The 25,378-nt window shown below is 47.5% G+C and overlaps 1 protein-coding gene across 3 annotated transcripts in view; it reads right to left on the reverse strand.

Moving 5' to 3' along the window:
* LOC144768881 (uncharacterized) overlaps nt 1-25,378 on the reverse strand; it is a 993,034-nt gene that overhangs the window by 186,589 nt on the left and 781,067 nt on the right. For all 3 annotated transcript variants that reach the window (XM_078652892.1, XM_078652890.1, XM_078652891.1), the window contains exon 13: nt 19,945-20,055. In XM_078652892.1, coding sequence (XP_078509018.1) covers nt 19,945-20,055 — 111 coding nt within the window. The remainder of the gene's footprint in view (nt 1-19,944; nt 20,056-25,378) is intronic.

Raw genomic sequence — 25,378 nt, forward strand, 5'->3', positions numbered from 1 at the left:
GCAGTCTTTTCCAGTTGTAAACAAGCACTCGCCATTTGCTCTAAGCCCCGTCCTTTTCAGACTGGGGGCGTGTATTTCTATCTCCCCTCTTCTCCATTGGCTGGAATGTAAACAAAGGGCGTGTTTTTGCCTTGCTGTTTACCATTCCAGCCAATGGAGTAGAGGGTAGAACAAACTGAAAAAACACACCCCCAATCCGAAAAGGACGGGGCTTACAGCAAGAGAATGACGTAACTGAGCCCTCTTCTCCAATGGCTGCCCGCCGTTTAGGAGGCCAACCAATGGACTCGCTACTCCGAGTCATTAAATCTCGCTGGCGAGACTGCAAATGTGCGCAGCCTACGCCAGTCTCGACCTAAAAATGACTATTACCTGCCACCCAAGCCATTCTTATAACTGAGGGGACCCAAAATAGTGTGAATTGTCACACTTGTAGGAGTGAAGGAGTAGTTTCTGTCCTGTAACTCCAGTTCTGTAGTAGGGGTATCTCTGTTATAGTCATAATCTAGTGAATAGTCCCGCCCATGTGCGTGGACCCCGGAGCAAACAAAAATAATCTCTTAAATTGTCAAAAACTGCAGACCTGCACAGACACTTAAGAGAGAATTTAAAGACCGATAATGCAGCCTATATCCACAGGCTACACTGTCCAGTACTTCAGCTAGAAATTCCACCAAAAACCCACAAACAGCACAGCCTGTCCAGATTTCTCCACAGAGAAAAACTTTCCTTTACCAGCAAAATCCTCTGGAATGATAGAGAGGAAGGAGTGGACAGACAAGCCCCATAGAGCTGCCATTATGTGGCTCAGAACAGGATACTGTGCCTTTAAGAGAACTTTCCAGAACTCTCTCAGTATCCCAGAATGCACAGCAGGTCCCTTTTACTTTCAGTTCTTTTTGAAGGCGTAACACGCCAGACCTGTAGCATTCCTTACATAATATCTTTCTCCGCCGGGGAGGAGGGCGGGCGTTTATGACTATAACAGAGATACCCCTACTATAGATCTTGAGTTACAGGACAGAAACTACTAATTCTGTAGTAGGGGATCTCGGTGTATAGTCATAATCTAGTGAATAGAATGGCAAGCCCATCCCCACAACAATGCGGCGGTGGAGAGAAGAGAAATAACACCACTACTGTGCGAACAGATTTCGCAGCGAAGCCTGCCCAACCTGAGCGTCTGCCCTGGCATCAGTGTCCAGGCAGTAATGCTTAGCAAAGGTATGGACCGACTTCCAAGTGGCCGCCTTGCAGATTTCTGCAATTGGAACATTACGCAGCAAAGCCGTCGTGGCAGCATTGCCCCTGGTGGATTGAGCCTTAGGTTTACCTCCTAAGGTCTTATTAGCCTTCTGGTAACACAATTGTATACAGGACACAATCCACCTCGAGATGGACTGTTTAGAGGTAGCAAGACCCGTCCTGACTGATCCATAATTGATAAACAATTTGTCTGAATATCCTTGGTTTTATCGAGATAAAATTTCAACACCCTCCTGACATCCAGGGAATGCAGGGACCTTTCCGCTGGAGAGGAAGGATTCTGAAAAAAAGTAGGTAAAGTTATGGTCTGGTTAACATGAAAATCAGATTTAGCTTTTGAAAGAAATATAGGGTGAGTACGCAGAACAACCTTAGCAGCATGAAATACAGTATAAGGTTCTTGGCAACACAACGCCTGAATTTCACTCACCCTGCGGGCCGATGTAATGGCCACGAGGAACGCCGCCTTCCAGGTCAGGTGCTGCAACGAAGCCTTATGAATAGGTCCAAAAGGCTCCTTCATCAATCTGGACAGCACCACATTCAATTCCCATGAAGGCGAAGGAAGCCGGACAGGAGGGAACACTTTCTTCAAGCCTTCCAAAAAGTCTTTGATCACAGGGATCTGGAAGAAGGAAGTCTGTGAAGGGCATTTCCTGTAGGCAGTCAGCGCAGCCAGATGAACCTTAATAGAATGGACATTAAGGCCAGACTGCGCCAGATGTAGAAGATACGGAAGGATGACATCTTCCTTACATGTCGTTGGGTCATAGTTCTTGGACTTGCATCAGATGCAGAATCTCTTCCACTTGTAAGCATAAGAAGTCCTAGTGGAAGGTCGCTTAGCCTCCTTCAGTATGTCCATGCAATCTTCTGGTAGATTCAGATGGCCATATTGCACTATCTCAGGAGCCACGCCACCAAACTCAAAGACGAGAGGTTGGGGTGCAACATTTGCCCCCCGAACTTCGTGAGAAGGTCCGGCCTGCACGGCAGCCGTATGTGAGGAAGGAGAAACCAGTGAAGCAGGTCCGTGAACCACCACTGTCTGGGCCATTCCGGGGCAATCCGGATCATCCACGCCCTGGACTGGGACAGTTTGATGAGCACCGCGGGAATCAGGGGAATGGGTGGAAAAGCGTACAGAAAGCTGTTCGACCAGTTGATCCATAACGCATTCCCCAGCGTCCCCAGCTGGTAGTACCTGGAGGCGAAGTCTCGGCGTTTGCGGTTTTCGGGGGTGGCAAACAGATCTACGTCTGGAGTCCCCCACCTTGCGAAGGCTTCTTTTAGTACTTCGTCGTTTATGACCCATTCGTCGTTTTCCTGAATCAGTCTGCTCAGTGCGTCTGCCTGAACATTCTGCACACCTGGTAGATGGGTAGCCGTTATAGTCAGCCCTCTGGCTAGAAGCCAGTGCCAGATCGTCTGCGCCTCCTGCGACAGAGTGCGCGATCTCGACCCCCCCTGCTTGTTGAGGTAATACATCGTGGTAGTATTGTCCGTCTGAACAAGCAGAGAGTTGGACCGGAAGGACGGATGAAAGGCCTTCAGTGCCAAGTGAACAGCTCTGAGTTCCAGGAAATTGATGTGATACGTGGACTCCGTCGGGGACCACGTCCCTTGAATCTGTAAGTCTCCGAAGTGCGCCCCCCAGCCGTGGAGAGACGCATCCGTAACGATAGTCTGCGTGGGAAAGTCCTTGTGGAAGGGAACCCCTCTCAGGAGATTCTACGCCGAACACCACCACTTCAGAGACTGAAGAGCATGTAGAGACAGCCGTATCCTGTCGTCCCAAGATCCTTTCCTCTGATCCCACTGATACTCCAAGCACTCCTGCAATGGTCTCATGTGCAGCCGTGCGTGTGGTGTGAGGAAGATACAAGAGGCCATCGATCCCAGTAGAGAAGACACCGTCCTCACTGTTGTAGATGGAGCAGTCATAAGAGCCTCAGCCTTCCGAAGGAGTGATAATCGTCTCTCCTCCGAAGGAGACACGCTTGCTGACAGCGTATTGATGGAAGCTCCCAAGTACTGAATGCACTGGACCGGAGTCGAGACAGACTTGGACATGTTGATGTGCAACCCCAGCTTGTTCAAGAGAACGCACGTCTTCTGGAAGTGCGCTTGAGCTTCCGAGAAGGAGGCCTTGATCAACCAATCGTCCAGGTATGGGTAGACAAACACCTTGTTCTTCCTCAGGTGTGCAGCTACCACTGCCATGCACTTCGAGAATGTTCTGGGCGCAGACTTCAGCCCGAATGGCAGTGCTGTGTACTGATAATGATTGGTGCCGACTTGGAATCGCAGGAACTTCCTGTTTTTGTGTGCAATGGGCACATGGAAGTACGCATCCTGTAGGTCTATAGCGCAGAGCCAGTCTCCCTGTTGCAGCCGAGGATAAATCTGATGCAACGACAGCATGCGAAACTTCTCTCTGCGAATCCACTTATTTGCTTGTTGCAAATCCAGAATGGGCCTGAATTCGTTCTTGTCCTTCTTGCGAACCAGAAAGAACCGGGAGTACACAGACCTCTTCCTCTTTATGACAGAGGTACGTCTTCTATCGCCCTTTTCCTTAACAGGATATCAGCCTCCGCCTGGAGCTCTCGCAGTTGAAACTGCGAGCTGACCAGTGGAATAGATGGAGGCGGGCTGGTGAAACGAAGACTATCCATTGCAAACAATATTCAGCACCCACTTGTCCCGAGTAATTTTTCTCCACTCTGCCAGAAAAAATTTAACGCTTCCCCCCACCGGAGTGGGTAACGGATGTGGGGAAGTAACCGCTCAGGGTCGAGACCCAGCCGGGCCTTTGTTCGCTGCCGCGGACTGCTGGCCGCCACTACCCTTCTGGCGCTTCTGGAAGGGCTTCCGAACTGCTGCTGCTGTCCACTATCTCCTGTCTGGGGGGGTGTAACACCGCCCTGCGACAGGAAACCCTTTGTCCAGGCCCCCTTGGCTGAGTTTCGGTCAGACCTGTGTCTGTGGCAGAAGCATCCATTTTGTGGATGTGAGGCTCTTTTAAAATTAACCGCATTTCAGCAAAGTAACATGTCTTCTCCCTCTAGAGGGGTGGAATGCTATCCCCGTCACCAGAACTGGCGAGGGGATAGTATTCCAAATCGTATGACACCTTACACGACATGTTTTGATAAAGCCAAACCAAAGTTGCTATATAACCGCGAGGATTATAATGCACTTAATAGTATATGGTATGGCATTATCCTGAAACAGCTTAGGGATTTGTTCCCGACGGTTGCAGATAGGCTCAGCTCATGCTAGAGCTCCATCTCACATTAAACCACGCACTCTACCTCCCGGATTGATGAGGCTTCCATAGGAGTGGCTCACAGGTTTATGTGTGTCCAGATATAGGTTTAGATATAGGTATACTATACCTAAGCAAGAGGTGATTACACCAACTTGCCCCAGCTGAGTGATCAGCCAGTTGTGTCAATTTAAGAACCAGCCAGGGGTGGCAAAAGATATGCTGCAGCCCCGGGTAGGTCTTGGTGGCACCTATGCCCTGGGCATTTATAGTGCATTATACAGGGGCTGACAAGGAGTCCATTTCCAATTGTGGTATGTACCTAGGGTACATGGAATCCATTTTACAGAGAGAGCAGATGGCCTGGGGCCCTGATTGGCAGGGACCCAGGTCAACTAAGTCAAAAACCAGCTAAACACAAGGCAAAACATCTGGGGTAACCATAGTCAGGTAGCCACCTTCCTACAACCTGTGTGCAGCCAGAAGGGACGTATCCACAGCCGCGCTGATGAGCTGGTTCGACACCAGCATCCCCTCCTTCAGGACCTCTTGAAAGTCTTCCTTTTTCTCCAGGGGAAAGGTACTCCGCGAACTGCTGTAGGGACTCCCATAGGGCAAGATCGTACCGCCCTAGCAAGGCCGCAGCGCTGGCCGCCTTCATAGCAGTAGAGGCTGTACCACAGACCTTTCTGCCTGCCAAGTCCATCCAGCGGCTCTCCTTATCCGGAGGTACAGTAGAGGACGGGGAGGTGGCATGTTGCTTCCTAGCCGCTGTCACTATGACAGAATCCGGAGTAGGATCCATCCCAAGAAAGGCAGGGTCAGAATCCGGAGCTCTGTACTTCTTAAGGAGCCGTGAGGGAGCGGACTTGGTCACCGCAGGGGTGAGAAACAACTCTTCTGCAGGCTCTACCAGCCCCGGCACCAGGTGTAGTAAAGGTCGAGACGGGTGTTTTTTTTATGCAGAGTCTCGAAAATCACGGAGTTTGTTGGAGTAGGCACCGTCACCGTGATACCCAACTTCGCTGCACCCCTCAGGAGAACATCCTGGAACGTGCTGATGTCGTCCACCGGCGATACTCTCGTCCCCGGGGATTCCGACAAGGTCGGTGAGTAGGTTCTGGTCCCGGAGGAATCCGTGCGGGACCGTAACCGTCTCCTCTTGTGACACCGTCTCGATCTCGTTGAGGACCTGCGACGACTCCGCGATCTCCCCCTCCGATCTGAGCGAGATCGCGATCTCCTTGGCTTCGGGCGCTCAGCCGGCTTCACCGGAGCGGGCGACTTTGGCCCGGCAGGGGCCCTCGGCCGAGGGGTACCCTTAGGGGGCGTCGGGAATCGAGGCAGCGACGCCGTCCTCGAAGGAACCGGAGGAGGTCTGTCAGCCGGAGGTTGAGGAGGAGGTGGAAGTGGAGGTGGAAGTGGAGGTGGAAGTGGAGGTGGAGGTGGAAGTGGAGGCGGGGTGGGGTGGGAGCCCGCGGCAGTGGCCCCCTGGGCAATGGAGGAGGGGGCATAACCGACTTCGGCCTAGAAGGCTCAAACACTTCGGAATACACCGAGCCCGGTGATCCGCCTTCATTCCTAGGCTGGGGCGTTGGAGAATCCCCCATAGGCACCTGCCGCCTGCTCGACTGACTCCTGGCACCAGAACTCCTTCTGCGCCTCTTTGGCGTTGATGAACGTTGACCCGACGGCGAGCGTCGGCTCCTCGACGGCGAGCGTCTCCTCCTCGACGCCGAACGCCTCTTCCCAGACGCTGAACGCCTTCGTCTCGACGGCGACCTTCGTCTCGACGCTGAACGCCTTCTTGGCGTCGAGGATCCCCTCAACGAAGAACTTCTCTTCGCCGACGGTGAAGTCGCCTCGACGGCGAGCGCCTACGCCGGGCCACTTCGACGACGAAATAGTCACCGGTGACTTAGACGGCGGTCTATTCAGTTCCCTCGACGCAGCTTCAACCCAGAGCCCTGGGGAGACGGGGAACAGACTGCAGTCATCCCTCTCGACGCCGTAGTCGGTGCAATCGACGCAGACGGAGAATGGGGACTCTTGCTGGTCTTCCTGCCCCTGGGGAGCCCCCCAGAGGCCTCAGCATGGGCAGAGGAAGCCCTTCCAGACCCACCTTGTGCCTTCAGTCTTCTGTCTTCCAGGCCTTGGAGCCTGATCTTCAGTCTGTCCCTCAGGGTTCTGCTAGAGAAGCCCTGGCAGATGTCACACTCCTCTGGGACATTAGATGAGGGAAGGCAGATGATGCACGCCTATGGCCTTCTTCCTCGAGCACTCCGGGCATTTGTCAAATAATGCAGGCATATTGGCAAATAAAGAGTGCACCAAGACAAGCACAAGGAAGAAACACCAAAGTACTTCAAGAAAAGCACTCCAAAAACTTGATAACAGTGAAAAATCACCAAATAAACCCTTGAAAAGGGAGAGCTCAATGCTCCAGGGTCCTGCTTGCAGGAGCCGGAAAAAAGAACTGAAAGTAAAAGGGACCTGCAGTGCATTCTGGGATACTGTGAGACTTGTGGAAAGTTCTCTTAAAGGCACAGTATCCTGTTCTGAGCCACATAATGGCAGCCTATGGGGCTTGTCTGTCCACTCCTTCCTCTCTATCATTCCAGAGGGTTTTGCTGTTAAAGGCAAGGTTTTTCTCTTAGAAAACCCTGGACAGGCTGTGCTGTTTGTGGATGTTGGTGGAATTTCTAGTTGAAGTACTGGACAGTGTAGCCTGTGGATATAGGCTGCATTATCTGTCTTTAAATTCTCTCTTATGTGTCGATGCCGTTCTGCATGGTTTGACAGTTTAAAAGATTATTTTTGATTGCTCCGGGGTCCACGCACATGGGCGGGACTATTCACTAGAATATGACTATACACAGAGATCCCCTACTACATAAGAATAGTTTAGTTGTCAGGTGTGCGTGCTGTCATGCATATGTCAGCGACCAGTGATTTGTCCACATTCGGAAGTGGGCTGTTTATGAGTGTGAGGTCGGGCCGGTTGGGTGGGATCTGTCTAGATTGAGATCTAATGTGCAATTGTAGTACCCTCCCAAGATCCACGGTGAGGTGGTGAATTGGACCAAGCTAATCGATAAGGTCTCCCAGAATACTGCTTGCTCTGTGTTGGGTGCATAGATGCTGCCTATTAATATTGGTTGGCCATCCAGTAGACCCTCCCCCAGAGCGCATCTCCCTTTGGGGTCTATATTTCTGTTTGTCTCTAAAAAAAGAATCCCCAGCCTGAGCCAAATAAGTACTCCCCGCGCGTACGCGGAGTAGGTCGTGGCGCAGAATGTGCCCCACCATCTCTGTTGAATCTTTTAGATTCTCCCTTTGTAAGGTGTGTTTCTTGTAAAAGTATGACCTGCGCTTGCTGACGCTTGATGTAAGCATGGATAGCGTAATGCTTCTGGGCCTTGTGTATTACTCATGTGTTTAGAGTGATTAATTTAATGTCCGATGGTGGGGGTGTATGTCATGGTGGCTTGTATGTCGCACGATGGTGAGAAGGGGGCTTCTTGATTGGTGCTCCATGGGTGGGGTTGGATGTTCCCGGTGTGAGGTCTGGGTGTGCCTGTGAGTGTTGTAGCCCTTCAAGGCCTGGTGGGTGTGGGGTCAGGGAGCGGCGAGGTGTTGAACCTCAACTCTTTGGGGTTGAAGACCCAATACTGGGGATCTGCTGCAACTGACCACACGTCCAAATTGGTAAGAACTTGTATCCTCTAGTATTCTGTGATGGAAGTGTGTGTCTGGCTCGCCCATACATTCGATACCTCCGCGTAGATTGGGTCCCATAGGACTGCATGTATGGTCGGTGGAGGCCGTAGGCACAAGCGGTATGTGGCATGTACGACAGTGGCGTGCATAATGTATCGTTGGGCTAGGTGATGAGGCTTTACTAGTGCAGAGGTGCTATGTGTGTATTGCTACAAGTGGACTTTATATAAGGGTGTCTGCTGTTTGCGGTGTGACTGTTGGCAAGGTTCTTGAGTTTCCGGAGTCACTGGATTCGTTGGGGTCTTCTTCGGGCATGAAGATGTGTGGACTACCTTCCCTGTCCGAGGCTTAGACGTTCGCCCCCAGCTCTGCCGCTGCCTGGATAGCCTTTCAACGCTCCGCTATGATTTGATCCAGATCTGGTCATTTCATTGACTTATTCTGCGGCTATGTTTCGGATTGGCTTCGGGCACTCCTTGCTCTGCGCCTTGGGGGACTGGACGTTTTTAGCCTGAGTGTTCGGATGTTCCCCTGGTTTAGATTACTTTGTAGGTTCAGTTTCATCAAGTCCATAGTTTCCTGCGGGTCCGTAAAGAAGATTTTGGTGTCATTATGAATAATTTTGAGCCGCGCTGGGAACAGAAAGGAATAGTGGACATTATGGTTCCTCAGCAGCCTCTTCACTTCAAGAAATGACTACCTTCTCAGCTGCACTGCCTGGGGGAAGAGCATGACTTGCTTGTCCTCCACCGTGATGGGGCTGTTTTGTCTGGTAGCTCGAAGTATGGCATCCCTGTCCCGAAAGTGGAGGCGCTTTAACATGGGTGGCAGAAGTGAGCCCGGGGGCGGACGTCTTGCCGGCACACGGTGCGCTCATTCAACTGAGAAAAAAAGCGATACGTTCCTCTCATGGTGTAAAAGACCGGAGCCAGGTTTCTGCGCATTCGATGGGATCTTTTCCTTCCACTGCCTCCAGCAGATTTAAAATGCGCAGCCTGGAGCGCCCTTCCAGGTAGTCTGTTTTTTCCAACAATACCGCTACTCAGGCCTGCAAGTCTTTCATGGAGTCTTGCTGTGCTTTGGCCTGGGGTTGCAGTGTGGACAAGGGTTTTTCGCTATCTGCTACCTTGTATGCTAGCGTCCGTTGGTCCTCCCACAACAGGTTGAGATCTGTGGCTAGGATACCAAATCGTGAAGGGCCTGTTTTCTTCTACTCTTCCGTGAGCGCACTGTCAGGTCTCCATGTCTTGCTCGTCCTGCTTATGTACTTCCCACCGTCTAGTGTGGGCGGAAGTTGCTCCCCTTCTGTGCGTGGGCGCCGATGTTCTTGAGGGGTGAGGGGAAATGCATTGACTGTTGTAATCCCTCTTCTGTTCTTGTGTGTTCCCTGTTCAGGGGTACTGCGCATCTGGATCAACTCACGGTAGTCCGCCGGTTGCGTAGTCACGCCGCTCCCTTGACCTGGGCTCCGCAGGGCCCCCACCTTGTGTCTGATTCAGTGCTTTCTCGTACTTCCAGGCCACGCGGGGACCCCCCTCACCGCTGCTTACCCCCTTGTGATCAACTCTACTAACAGCACAGCCTATTCTGGCTAGTGTGCAGGATCTGGGGTGTGTTGCCACTGGTGGTCTGTTATTCGCGCGTTGCTCACGCTCACTGGTTCTTCTTGGCAATTTCCCGGAGGCGGCGCCCCCCCCCCGAAGTCTCCCCCTCAATTATTTGTTGCTGGGGCTCTCGTCCTGCTGTTGCCCAGTGTTGCGGGGAGGAGTTTGTTGATGCAGGGCCCACCGGTGGGACAATTGGAGTATTGTTGGGGCACTCTGGCTGCTAGTCAGTTGAGTCTGCTCATTGAACCCTTGTACTGGATCTTGGAGGGGCCCACTCCACCTAGTGTAGTGATTGTTCAGGGTCACCAGGAGACTCTGCACTACTGGGGGCCCCTCCCTCAGCTACCGGTCTCCTCAGACCCTTCTCAGCGGGTTGTGCTGCCTATTCTCGCCGGTGCACTGGGTCTAGGGTGTATTGCCACCTATTGTCTGCAGGTGGCGTGTTGCTCACACTTACCGGCACCTTGGCTGCTGGGTCTCTGACTCCCAGCCCTCCGCTCCTTTCTTTTGGGGGTTGTGTGCGCATGGCTGGCCCCCTGCTCTTGTCCGGCCATGGACGCCGCGGTCACGGAGCCCCTCTGGTGCCACTCGGACGACCACAGTAGTTACGGGGCGGCAGCCATTTTGGGGTCTGGTGTCCCGACCTTACGGCCAACTGGTGCGGTAAATCGCCTCCTTTGTCCACTTGATATCTGAGGCGCCTGGCGCCCACTTAATTCAGGGACTCTTAATAAAATGGGGTAACCCAAACGATCTAGGACCTGGGTAAGTAACGATATTATAAAACAATGGTCCAAAGACTATTATTTCACAGTGTCACAATTAGTCAACAATTTCACATTTTATTGGTAGAGTATAATAATCTACTCTTAATCAATTAATTGAACAATCTAACAGCGCAACAGAAAAATAAGTATTCAGTGGTGATTTATTCATTTTTCTACCACTCTTAAATGATGTAAATAATTATTACAATACATTCTGGGTCATATTGGTTGCCCCAAGAGGAGCGTGCAAAAATAGAAAGTGATAAGGTTCTGTGATAAGAAAAGAGAAAGACATTGTCTAAGACAGCTGTTGCCAAAATAAAACAGTTTAAGTCGAGTGAAAGAACAAGGGTCGGTTGCTTACCCTACCTTGTTGTTAGTGGGACAACAAGTGGTAGTGATTCTGGATAATTGAAGATACTGGTTTTTCCATAGGTAGTCGCTATGCAAGGCAAAACTTCTGATTGAATAACTCCAGAGAGATTCCTCCGTTTGATACACTAACAACAAGGTAATCTCCAAATCTTCTTAACCCTTCCCTCCACACTTGGTATGAGGCTGTGGTTTGGTATTTTAGGTCCTCATGAAACTATATTGTATTCTAGGAGGACCCTCATTCATTGATCAAGAAAATATATAAAAAAGAAAAAAACATATCAGAATCTTCCTCACCGTTAGGGTAAGCAACCGACCCTTGTTCTTTCACTCGCTTAAACTGTTTTATTTTGGCAACAGCTGTCTTAGACAATGTCTTTGTCTCTTAGTGTCACCCAACGGTATATGGTTGCCCGTTACAGTCCTGATGAAGACTAGCAAGGCCCAGGCTTAACTCACCGTGAGGCCCGAAGTCGAGACGAAACGTCGACGCCCATTTAATCTTTACCTGGACCTATATATTGTTACTCCCTTGTGCACTACAATTACCAATATAGGTTTCTGAATGACTTTAAGTCTGACTTAAAAAAAAGGCCAGGTCTTAATATAGGGATGACTATGGATCCTTGTGTATAATAATATAACTGTTTTTTATGTCACGTATCTCTGCAATTCTTTGCCAATTCCTTTCTTTTCTTATCACAGAACCTTATCACTTCTTTCTATTTTTGCACGCTCCTCTTGGGGCAACCAATATGACCCAGAATGTATTGTAATAATTATTTACATCATTTAAGAGTGGTAGAAAAATGAATAAATCACCACTGAATACTTATTTTGCTGTTGTGCTGTGAGATTATTCAATTAATTGATTAAGAGTAGATTATTATACTCTACCAATGAAATGTGAAATTGTTGACTAATTGTGACACTGTGAAATAATAGTCTTTGGACCATTGTTTTAGAATATAATTCAGGGACTCAGCAGGAGCTCCCTGGTCTTTCTTATAGCCCCCACAGGTACGGATGAATTTCGCTTGTCTGGCCCACAAGCAGAGCTTCAGAACAACGCGTCCGCCATCGTGGCTGGTTAAGCCACGCCCCCTGATCTGGAGTCATGGTTGGGCCCACCTGCCGAGAAACTGGCTTCTGGGCCACATTGGCCTCAGGGAAACGTTTATAATAGTCATTTAACACCAAACGTAAGTCTGTGACCAGTGACACAGGAAAGTTAATGTAGGGTGTTTGCTGACGGTCCTCTTCTTCCTGCTCACATGGGTAATTCCTGGAAGGTGTCCAAGCATTGCATACCTGAGCGTCTGTCCGAGAAGGAATAATCATCTTCCAAGTACGCAGAAGGGTCATCTGGTTGATCTTCAGATTTCTGGAACTTCACTCTTAGTTGAGAGGGGCTGCACGCAGGGCCAAAAGGACCCTCATTCTCAGATTCCTGAAAATCCACGAGGCGAGAAGGATGTGGAAAAGTAAATTTTGCCATGTTCTGTGTCCCTACGTGTCCTCCATCTTATGTTATGTGTGCATGATTAATATGCATATGTATTCCCCATGTTTGATTAAAGACGCAATTACAGTTGTGTCCATCACTAGTATGCCAGTTTCCAGTTCACGTGAAAGCTACGAGTATTAGGCCTATGTAAAGTTGCGTTGCCACGTTTCTCAGTGTGCACGTTATTTCATTGAAAAGTCCCCGTTTCTAGGCCTCAAAAGGGCCCGGACACCAGATTCAGCTTCTGTCTCCTGAGCCTCGCTGAGGAGCGATACAGCCCCCACCTGTGTTCCTGACCCTTCACTTACTTCCTGCCTCACAGTGCCCGGCTCAGCCTGGCTCTGCCTACGAGTCTGCCAAGAGTATGTTATGATTCTAGTTATCAGTCCAGCCCTCCTTCTCTGCATTCCTAAGCTACTGAATCGCATCAATAGTTTCCGTCATTGTCTAGCCTTTACGTCTCCATGTAAGAGAAATACTGCATTTAATGGTCATTTAATATTCCTCAACGCACTACATGTAGAATAATGCATGCTCCAGTCTTAGAGTCTGTTAGCCTTTCCCCTCCTGACTCTTAGTTTATATCAACATGTTCTCTAAACATCAGATACTAGATAGGGTTTAGGTACATGTCGCCCTGACTCTCCAGACTTCAGTCTCTACTCCTAGCACAGAGTTCATAGCCCCCAGCTTCTCCTAGTAACACGTCATTGTCAGTTTGCGCGCACCATTAGGTTAGAGGTCCCGGCTCCTTAGGTAGCCCCCTCCATGTTTCCGCCCCATTTATGACATATTCTGTTATGTTTACATCACATGTCTATGTATACGCCTCTTGTTACACCCACTTTCACCCTTATCTTTCGCGACTGCTATTGACCACACCCACTGCTCCGCCTACTGTAATTCACTGTAATGCAATTGTTTTAGTATATATACTTGTGCACTGTTATTAAAGTTGTGCTAGCTAGCCATCCCAGATCTTGTCCGTGCAGGTTGTCCTGTTCCTGTCCTTTATGCTGTATTAAACCTGCAAACTCCTACTACCTCGAATCTTGACTCTTATTTATTGAGCTATCTGTTATTCATATATTCATTCAAAAATAGAGGTATTATTTATTTATTTACCACAAGGAGGCAGAGGAGATATCTTGGAAAAGTCCTCTAACAATGATTTTGAGACTGGCATTTCCATTTTCCTTGTCGAAGGGATCGTCACCTCACCAGAGACTGCACCGACGGCGTGGAAATATCAGTCAATGGGGTGGAGAGGCCCATCAACGCTGCAGCACCCAACTGACCCGTCGGCGTCAAAGCTCTCGACGAACTCCTTACCGAAGTCGCTGACGACATCACCACTTTCGGCTTTGTAGACGAGACAGCCATCGTCGTGTTGACCGTGGACCTCAATGTCGCTGACGAAACCATCGATGGAGTCTTGTTTTCGACGGTCGTCGGCAGAGAATGCCTCGTTGACAAGCCCAACGAAAGGCAGATTTTTTGTGACGGAGTATGTGGCACAGAAGGAGGAGCAGAACCAGATTGTTTTGGACCTGAGACGAGCCAGGTTGCTCTTTTTTCCACTGAATACTCCTTACTCTGGGTTCTTTGTTTCTTAGGATCTATGACTAGAAGGATCCTCTTCCTTCCTTAGAGGGGGTATGAGGACTCTCCTCGCTCTCGGAGTCAGATTCCCTCATATATTTTCTCTTCTCAAGCCAAATGAGAAGTCTTCCCTCACGATATTTGAGGACTTTTGATGAAAAGGTCGGCAGTGCTTACAGTCCTTAGGTTTGTGAGTGCCTAAACAGCCCTTTTTCAGACTCTGACATTCTGCAGTAAATACAGAAATAAAGGATTACACTCACTTACTAGCGGCCCCTCAGTTTAAGAGAAGGTTGAGGAAAAGGAACTGCTAGCTGAAAGTTGAAAAGTTCAATGTAGACACACTGACTGAGCAGAGCTCAGGGAGATTCCATAACACGACGTGCTTTAAGAAATTTGAGGTAGGTGGCCCTGCAGGGGTTGGCTACTCATGGGTCTACAATGTGATTGATTGGAGTTTGGATGTTCTTTAATGTGGCTAACTGGTTACTAAATACTATTGATTCTCAAAGGAGATTGTACTTTTAGCTTTTATACTGCTATTTTACTGTTACCGTGGGACTCCCACCAGGACGACGGGGAAGATTAGCGCATGTTAAACTATAAAAGATACAATACTGGAGAACATTGGGCCTCAGCACTCTGCACCCAGCTGCCCTAGTGCCGCGGAGGGTGCTTTTTGTGCGCATCCTTGACCCTGGGGGAACCCTTGTTCTAACCACAGAAAATAACCCCTCAAGACCATTTACTTATCTGTAAAATTATATCTATTTTCCACTATAGGATTGCATGGAACGTTTTTCTGTGAAAAACATGTGTGGAGGGTGTTTTGTTTGGGAACCTAAGCAACTGTGTTTCTTACCTTTTATCTAGGAAATGTCCTAGTGTGATATCTAGGCATATCACATGGACTAAGAAAAGTAATCATACAGTACCTGCAAAGTAACTGAAAAGTAATCTCAACTGGAGTCAATCCAACCTTGTGACTGGTCAGATCACCATATTGTCTCCTTCCTCATCAAGGAAAAAACCAGACTTAACTCAGTTCAACCCCCTAAGCACAAAGTGTGGAAAAGAGACTTGAAGAAACTCAACCCAAACTCCCTACCACCTAACAGCTGCAATCGGCTACTTCCCCCTCCCGGCGATACAGACGTTCAACTTCTGACTGACTACTATCTCAATACTATGTCCACAATAATCGATGAGGTGGCGCCCATGCAACTGAAAAGTCTCGTCCAAGAAGACTTCCAACCCATGGTATGACGGAAGCCTCAATGAGGATAGACGGGCGATGCGAATGGCAGAGCGCACCTGGAGGTCAGCCCCTTCTGCAGTGCACCTAAAAAGTCTAAAGAAACAGAGAAACGCCTACTTCAGGAAAATAAAACGCTCAAAAAGAGACTTCTTCAGCCTCCAGCTCGCCCAAGCTAAAAACAGTCCAAGAAAACTGTTTGAATTAGTCAGAACACAATCCAAAGAGCATCCCCAGACAATCAGCTCCATGGACGTTACTCCTTCCTGCGAAGACTTCTCTGCCTTCTTTATCCAAAAAACTGAGAGAATAAGAAGCGATCTCCTCAATGACGCTATCCTGTACTCCAACCCCCGACACACAGCAGTGCCTCAACCAAAGAACAATGCTACTTTTGACACTTACTCCGTAGAAGAAATTGGCAGACTGCTCAGCGCCTTGAAACCTTCCAATCACCTCTCTGACCCCCTTCCTGCTAGCGCTGTAAAAGACTTTTCCCCTTGGCTTCTCCCACTCTGGTCTAAGATTATCAATAGCTCTCTTCAACAAGGATCCATCCCCAACGCCCTCAAAGTAGGGCAAGTCACACCGCTACTAAAAAAACCAACAGCAGACCCCACTGATCTAAACAATTACCGCCCTATTACAAACATTCCCACTCTCGCTAAACTGTTGGAAAAATGCGTACAACTACAACTGACTAAACACATAGATAAGTTTGATCTCCTAAACGCTCATCAGTCAGGGTTCCGAGCAGGGCACAGTACCGAAACTGCCATGACTCACATAGTGGACGATGCCCTCCAAATCCTAGACCAAAACGATACCTGTCTCCTCATCCTTCTAGATCTCTCCTCAGCATTCGATACAGTTAAACATGAGAACTTACTCGAACTGTTAAACACAAGAATGGGCATATCTGGGACTGTTCTAAAGTGGTTCACCTCATTTCTACACAATCGGACACAAAGAATCAAAAGCAACAACCTGCTGTCCTCTCCGGTACCTGTATCGCTAGGCGTCCCTCAAGGATCCTCCCTCTCCCCAACACTGTTCAACATAGTTATGGAACCTCTCACTACGTTGCTACAGGCTTCTAATGTGCACTTTCACATGTATGCCGACGACACCCAACTTTATCTCAAAATACAATCTCCCAAGGACATCATGCTGCTGAACACCACGATCAGAAACACCCAATCCTGGCTTGCTGAGAATCACCTCAAACTCAATGCTCTGAAGACCGAGTTCCTCCTGATCTCACCTCCCGCTAAAATATCCACGGCTCAAACATGGCTTAAGCAATTAACGGCTCTAAATGTACAGCCCATCGTAGTAGACTCAGCAAAATCTTTAGGCATAACACTTGACACCAATCTCAACATGCAGCAGCACATCAGCAAGGCAACCAAAGGAGCGAACTTCCAAATCAATACCCTGAGAAAACTTAAACCCTTCCTTCCTGCCAAAGACTTCCAAACTGCAGTACAATCTATAGTCATCCCGCACATAGAATACGGTAGCACCGCCCTCTGCGGGCTCCCCCTAACTACAACGGCACCCCTAAGAGCGTCCCTTAACGCCGCAGCGAGACTCGTCACAGGCTCAAAAAAACACTCGCATATCTCCCCGGACTTTAAATCACTGAACTGGCTACCTTTTGAAGCCAGAATTCAACTGAAAATCGCATGCATGAGACACAAGGCTGTGCATCTGAATTCACCCGCCTACCTCACTCAAAAGTTGACAATTTCGGGTGGCTCCCGAACTACTAGGAGCACAAACAATCTTTTGCTGAAACCTCGAAGATTTCGGAAGGAAAAAACGTATAAACGCTCCTTTTCAGGAATGGCACCCAGGATCTGGAACTCACTCCCTCCTGAAACAAGGCTCATCTCCTCCAACACAATCTTTAAGAAAGAAGTTAAAGCGATCCTCATGGCAAAATACACATGACCTATTACTCCGTATCACTCATGAATCTGCTCTGTAAGTCCTGCCCGACCTTGGCCTATTGTACCCCGTATTATCGAATTACGTAATTGTATACGCTCACTCTTTGTATTTTGTTATAATGTTTGATGCACCTGGTTGATTATGTATATTGTTATATTGTTGACGCACCTGGTTGACTTTGCACACTTTACCCTCTCCACCTCAACGATCCTTACTTCCCTTCTACTGTCGCACCTGTGGGACTATACATCCTGCACACACCCACCTCAACTTGGCCCACCTTTAAACTCTAAATACTCTAAACACGCTTAAGCAAGTATATGCTCCTTGTTATTGCACTTTATGCTATTGACGCAATTGTTTGTCTATACTCCGTGTACCTACACTACCACACCTGTGACCTACCTCATGTCCTTTGACCTACCTATGTAACTAGCACCTTGTACCTAACTACCTCATATATTACTTTGTATATACACTTCTTTACTTTGTATTTTTACTTTGTATTTTTACTTGTAAAGCGCTCTGATATCTGCAAAGATCTTGTACGCGCTGTATAAAACTCTCAAAATAAATAAATAAATAAATTGTTTCTAAATAATTGACCCACCTTTATACAAAACAAATGTATTGTTTTGCACAATATTATTTCACCTACCTGCACCAGGCCTGGCTAGGTTCTAGAAATAAAATACAACTAAATAATAATTTTATACAAACAAATTGGTCTGAGTTCAGTCTTTGAGTGTGTGAAATCATTTCTTACCTGAGTGTGTACAATAACTCTGATAAAGACTTACTGCTCGTCCACACTACCACAGATAGAGAGTAAGGTATAATCTACTTTAGCCTCTGCCTACCTTTGGGGATCCACCGGACTCTGCACACAATACCTTACTTTGGTGTAGTATATACAGAACCAGCTTCCTACACAGCCCTTTCAGAGACAACCCCCCGCCCCCCTCCCACTGGTCATATGGCAGCCTGTTGGAAGGTGTGAATTGCTCTCAGCAAAGGGAAGAAAAGGAGCTGGACAGGGAGGGTGCAACTACCTCCTAACAGAAAGGGCCACATGTGGGGATCGGGAGGAAGATAGAGGGGATGCGACCACCAACTAGTAAAGCTTCAAAGGGGCAGCCCATCTCAGACAGATCTAACTCACCTAGGTGTACCCTGTCGCAGTCTTACACTTCTAATCATAGCTCCAACTCCCCACTTCCAATTTTTGTTGCTTTGGTATCTATGTGCTCAGTAAAATGTATACTACTTTTTATAAACTAGGACTGGTATTTTTATTGTTTTATGGTTTCACCTAAACAATTTGGTACTGATAAATGCTCTACCTTTGAATTAAGCATAACTGCTCTGTGCAACAGCTAGCCAGGGCGGAGCTAAGGTTTTAATTGAAGTAACCTAACTGGACACAGAATACTGAAATTATTACTTAGTGAGGTCTCACAATCACCCTAATAATTCTTTCTCACACTCACATACTGAATTGGTAGGACCTGCAAGACCTGACAGATGTACTGATAAGTTTGGTGGTCAGACTAAATCATTTGATACCCCTTCCAGTGGAGGGGGTATACAATGGGTGGATGAGAAACTACTTTGTTTCCCCCCACCCATGACGTCAATAAACTATATTCTTGTGTTGAATCATGCCACTAGGAATATTGAGGCTGTGCCCCGCATAAGTAGTGGCTTGGAGTCTCTGTGGTATTTTCTGCTGAATCTTATTTTCCAGGAAAATAATTGACAGAGTAACTTCATGTTACTATATATTAAATGAATGTGGGATAAGGACATCATAGGACAATAGGGAGAAGGAAATAACAGGCGAAAGACTGTGCATCACCATGTGGGATGGGTTCGGAGATTGCATAAAAGGGCAGGGGCATGTTCCACTAGTCCCCTTCTCAGTTCATTCACTTTAGTTCTAGGGAGGGCTGGTAAAGCAACAATTTCAAATCAACTTCGATAGAAAGCACAGAAGAATTGTTATAAATTAAAATAGCTTCTCAAAAAAAGGACAAATAAAATGGTAGCTCACACCGAAACTATCAATCTGGGCTTTACTCAAGACAGCAGGTACATCCAGCAGGGATTTAAACACAGGAGAAAAGGATGGGGAAAAAGTTGTTTCTAAAATCAAAGACCAAGTGGTGTTTCTATTATTAGCGGACCCTAGAAACTACATTTAAAGGAGGACTCAACTTCTTTTCTGGTAGCTGCAAATTGAAACCACTATCTTTGAATTCTAATTTTAAAGCAATTCATAGAGCAGAATGGATTAAAATGTTTTTGAAGGGACAAAAACACATTGTCTGTATGATTTGGCATTTCCAAGGTCTTTGGAGGAACCTCTGGAAGACATTTCAGTTTCAATGAGTCACAGCCTGAGGGAGTAGAATATTCAAAGCATGTTGTCCTATGAAGTATGTAGAGTTTCATCTATTCCTTCTGGGCCAGCTGGAAAGGATAGAATACATGATGTAGATTAGGCAGGAAGAATTTACAATATTTAGTGGCTGCCCCAAACACTTCTGATCAATGCCATGAATACAAAAACAGCACAGGTACAATTCAGCTCTCTAATTTATTATTTGAGAACCTACCTCCTGTTGTGAGATGGTGCTGCTGGGGACGCTTTTCTTCGATCTGCTGGAGAGTAGCTGAGGGATCGGGAATCTCTGAGTGAATCAATTGGTTTCCGCGGACTTCGAGACCTGCCAGATACAAACACATCACTGCAAGAAATAAAAGCAATCCTTTCCGTCGTTAAAATAAAAGCACGTTTGAGGAAGCTTTTGAGTTACCAATGTAAATGGAAATTGACAGCTAAACAGCACCAGTAGAGGAGTGACCGCTTCCCCTGCACCCTTCTCAGTGTAAGTCTCCTGCTAGTCATCAAGGTACTGTTGTTCAAAGCAAGGAATGTATCAGTGAGTACTAACACAACATCCCATTACTGTTGTGGTGGAAGGAAATTAATGAATTCCTTGGTGTCCACATGTTGTTCATATTCCTGGTAAATTCGTGGCAACTACACAATGTGCAGAATATACTACAAAGTCTGAAAATGTATTCAGCTATAAAGATTATTTAACATGTAGAACTATTTGATGTAGGAATGGACATGGCAGGTTAACAATTTTAACTACTTTTTCTATTTTCTACACCCAACCAATGCATTATCTGAGCTGCAATGTCTGGAAAGATTAGCAGGTAGATAGAAACTCTCAAGGTCTGATAGAACACTACCTATGCAGCATGCATAATATAACCAAACGGCACTGGATGTTAAAGCAGGAACCAGGTAAGATCATCAAACCAATTTGATTTGCAAGCCATTTAGGCAACAACGCAAGAGCAGGTAACAGTATTTATAGATCTTCGTATACATCCTAAAAGCCAAAGCAGACAAACATTCAAGTTTAGATACCATTAACATTTGATGAGCAAAACAAATATTTTCCTAAATTTCTAGATGTAGGGTCTGCTTCCTATGGTTACCCCCACTTTTTGCTGTGTTTCACTGTTTTTTCTACTTTAGTATGGCAGTGCTAATCAGGACCACAGCCTAGCAGGTCTCTATCTAAATTGATACCATGTACTTTAGGTACATACCAGATTGTTTACTGGGTCACCCCTATGAGTCCCTGTATATGGTACCTTAGGTACCCAGGGCATAGGAACCCCAGAGGCCTACCAGGGGCTTTAGAATGTACTGTGCCACTCCTGGTTAGCCTTCTAAACTGACACCACAGGTCTGCACTTGCAGCCTGGGTAAGGTGCTGAAAGCACCCCTTACTTAGATATAGTATACCTATATCTACCTTTACATATAGACACATAGTAACCTATAAGTCACTCCTATGGCAGGCCTTGACAATCCTGAAGGCAGAGTGCTTGGTTTTATGTGTGAGGGTGCCCTAGCATGAGCTGAGCCCCTCTGCAACTTTCGGAACCATCTCCTTATAGCCGTTCTATGATATAGCCATACCATATACTCTTAAGTGCATTATAAACCTCGCAGTTAATGCTAACTTTGGTTTGGCTTTATCAAAACATGTTGTGTAAGGTGTCAAACACTTTGGAATACTACTCCCCACCAGTTCTGGCGGTGGGGGTAGCATTCCACACTTCTAGAGGGAGAATACATGTACATATTGGTAAACCCGGTTGAAGTTGAACAGAGCCCCAGCATCACAAAATGGATGCTGCCGCCACAGGCACAAGTCTGCCCTACTGCTGCTGGACGAAACTCCGGCAGGGGAGGCTTGGACAATAGGTTTCCTGTCCAGAAAGGTGCTGGCACCTCCCCCGACAGGATTTAGTGTATTGAGGCAGGGTGGGTTGCATTCAGTGAATGCTTTTCAGACACTACATGGGGCACACAAGGTGCTCCACACATTTCCTAGTTCAAACCGGTTGCTGGGGCACTCAGCCCCAGCTCTGGCGCGAAACTGGACAAAGGGGAAGGGTTGTAACCAACCCCTTTCCAGGTCCACCCATAGGTGGGACCCCAGAGTTAGTCCAACCCCTAAACTTAGTATAAGTATAGGAACCCAGTCCCTAGGACCTTAGATTACCCTGGACAAAACTCTGCAACATATATCTTGGACCTTCGACATTCCATATAGACTGGAAGACGGAAGAAATCTCCCTTGTGATCAAGGAGTGTTCAAACAGGCACCAAAAGCATCTTTGCCGGTCTGCATTTGAGGCTCCCGCCGGATCCCGAAGAATCTGCGACACAGGACACGGACTTCCAGACATCTCTGAAGCTGACCCGAGATCCCAGCAAAGCTGAGACCCGTAGCGGACATGAAAGACGTGGGACCGGAACTTCTGGACATCCTGCATTTTTGCACCTGCACCTACGTCCCGAGGTATCCCGAGGTTGTGCATTGGGGTATTTGAAGCCCCTGCCCCAAGCACCTTTTGCACCGAAGTACAGAGGCCAGCACTCCCCGAGTGACCCGTGAGTCGCCTTTCTTCACCGCAGCTCGAGGCTCCTTCGCGGTTCCTAGTCTGTTGGCTAGTGAGCCCCCACGAAGGCCAATACTTTGTTTCTTGAGCTTTCCTGGTTGCTCCAGACATGCTCTGACTCCCCTCCAAAGGAGGAGTCCCTCAGACCTTGCTGGTCTGAACCGAAGCCAAATTTTAAAAACCAAATTATTGTTTATTGTTCGATTACTTAGAATCATGACAATTTAAAAATAACCCAAAAATATATTTCATCTTAATGCAACAGAAAATTTAAATTATTTAACAAAGTACGATAATAAATATAAGCAAAATGCTACTTACCAGTATGCATCTGTTCTTGGCATGTAGAGCTGCAGAGTTGTACACTATGCATAGATTGCCACCTAGTGTTGGGCACGGATGTTTGCAGTTTGTTGTGTTCCTGAAAAGTTCTTTGGAACAGCATCCACATGGGCTACACCGCACTCGTTCACAAAACACTATTGTGTAGATGTGCAAAACAAAACAAGCTAATGTGGGCCAGGCTGTTCTCAAAACATTATTCCAAACTACTGCAACAGATAGGCGTGGTCGCCGCTAAGAGTGTGTACTGCCATATAATCTATGCATAGTGTACAGTCTGCAGCTCATATGCCTCGAACGGAAAATGCTACTTACCAGTATGCATCTGTTCTTGGCATGTAGAGCTGCAGAGTTGTACACGCCCACCCGCCTCCCCCTGTCGGTTACAGTATTATCTTAATTAGATACAAATTACACGGCATCCTTCCTGTACTTGCAAAGCTCCATCATTTCCCTAATGGGGAAAAACAATCTGGGGATGGAGATTTTAATTTTTTTATAACCGGAGCGCAGGAGATACATCCGAGCCCGATGGCGGAAAAAAACAATCTGGGGATGGAGCCGATGCCCAGGCGCAATGTGGTCCTAAGGAGGAGTCACCTATCTCGTGACTTCCAAAGAACTTTTCAGGACAACAACAAACTGCAAACATCCGGGCCCAACACTAGGTGGCGATATATGCATAGTTTACAATCTGCAGCTCATATGACTCGAACATAATTATTATTGTTTTTACACAGGAAGCCGCTAAGATATGTTTAAAAAGGTAATTACATTGTTGGTGAGTTTAAAACCCGTCCCCGACTTTCAGTAAAACATACAACGGTTCCACCAGTAAGAGTCTTGGAGTAAAATAGGGGACAGAAGGTCCCAGACCAGTCATGAATTTAAAGATTGTGGCGATGGGTCCTGCAACCTCATGAAGTTACGTTTTTTTGCAATTTGAAAAACAAATTTTGCGAACTTAACATTGAGCATTGTGTTGTTGGGGTTCATTGCTGATATAATGGCTTGCCGGCATGATCGAACGCTGTGCTTGACTCATTCATCGCGTAACAACCGCCTTCTAGCCTTGAGAAATGCTGGGCAAACACACCACATGCTCAATTGATTCCGTGTAATGACCATAGCCCCTACAGTTAGTGGCCTCGTTTGGACGACGCCATGCAGGCAAGTGTTTTAAAAAGGGCCATTCGCCCACCCTCAGGGCCATAAATCTTTTCTTCCAAACCGCTGCGTAGGTGCTCGAAAGGGAAAGGGCCTCTGATCTGGGTTTGAGCTCAGTAATTATCGACCAGGCATGTTTTCGTTTGGACAGTTGTGCCCTGTCCCGATGAAGACCAGAGCCGAACACTTCTTTTAATGGACAATTTGAGTGCCTGCTGGGGCGGATTGGTTCCCCAATAGTCCGCGGCATCAAGCAGTTTCAAAGAGTAGTCAAGGAAACATCGATGTTTTTGACTGGGGTGACCTGCTGATATTTCTTGCCACAACTTGGTCTCCAGGCTTCCTTCCCTTGAATTACGCAGTCTGTGGCACAATTTGATGAATGCGCCTGCACCGACGCCCGCGTGGTTCAGAAGGCCGAGCTCGAGCCTGATCTGGGCCGGAGAGGCCGATTTCGGAAGGTGCCAGACTCGTTTGTAGATTCTGGTTGTTGTTTTATTCAGCATTAACGAGATGCTCCCTGTGAGAAGTTGGCCTGATATGCAGTGCTCACTATTCTAGTGATCACTATGTATCAGTCCAAACAACCCTTATTGATGATTGGTTGTAAGTCAACCTTATAGACCAGCTATCCTAGTAGCATGGATACGAGCAGTCTAAGGCTAAGACTCTAGAGGGCGTGTTAAGCTAGCTGTTTTACCATCACATTACCCCTTGAACACCAAGTGAAAGGACACCACACAAGTTGTTATGAAAATAAACAGATATTTATTTATAACAAGTCTACCCTGAACTCTTTATGAGTCAGGGAGCTAAGCACACAACAAAACTCTTACGAAAATACTTTAAGTCGCACAATTTACACAAATGCCCGAGGGGCACGAAAAACCATATATTACAAAAGTGGAATGCGAATTACTAGCAGGTAAGTAACTATTCTCATAGACTTTAGAAACGCTAGGCCTACAATACTAAACCCTTAGATTAGTAGCAGGAGGCCTGTGGACGTCGTGTGCAGAGTGGGAACTCTCACGCGTAAGGCGGGAAAAAGTCTATGGGGGCTAGCAAAGACAAAGTTACTGTTCTCGGGCGAACCCGACTAGGTGGGTTGAAAACAAGAGTGGATCCGAACACTTAGAGTGTTGGACTATGCTGAAGCACCGGAGTACTTGGTTTACCTAGCCCAGGGGCTGCAGCTGCATAGGGTTCAAGTTGCGTCGGAAACCCTCGTTGAAGATCCAGGAGCCTGAAGAAAGAAGTTGCTGGCAGGCGGCCAGTGAAGGAGTTCGTGGTGATCCAAGCCTGGATCAGGGAAGAAGAAACCTGTAAGCAGAGGGGACCAAGTTCTGAATCACTAGCCAGTGATTTAAGTGGGCACCAGGATGAAGTCACCTCAGCCAGGTGAGTGGGCGCTGCTGGGCTCTGCAGTCTCTCGGACCAGGAGGCGTTGTCGGCGACCAGGATGGAGGTGCGAGCTGTCCCACGAAGGTACTTGCTGTCGACGTCGCTGGACCCAGGATTGGGCAACAAGTCTTGGCAAATGAAAGG

This window comes from Lissotriton helveticus, chromosome 7, assembly GCF_964261635.1.
Source record: "Lissotriton helveticus chromosome 7, aLisHel1.1, whole genome shotgun sequence".
In the NCBI taxonomy this organism is placed as follows: Eukaryota; Metazoa; Chordata; class Amphibia; order Caudata; family Salamandridae; genus Lissotriton; species Lissotriton helveticus.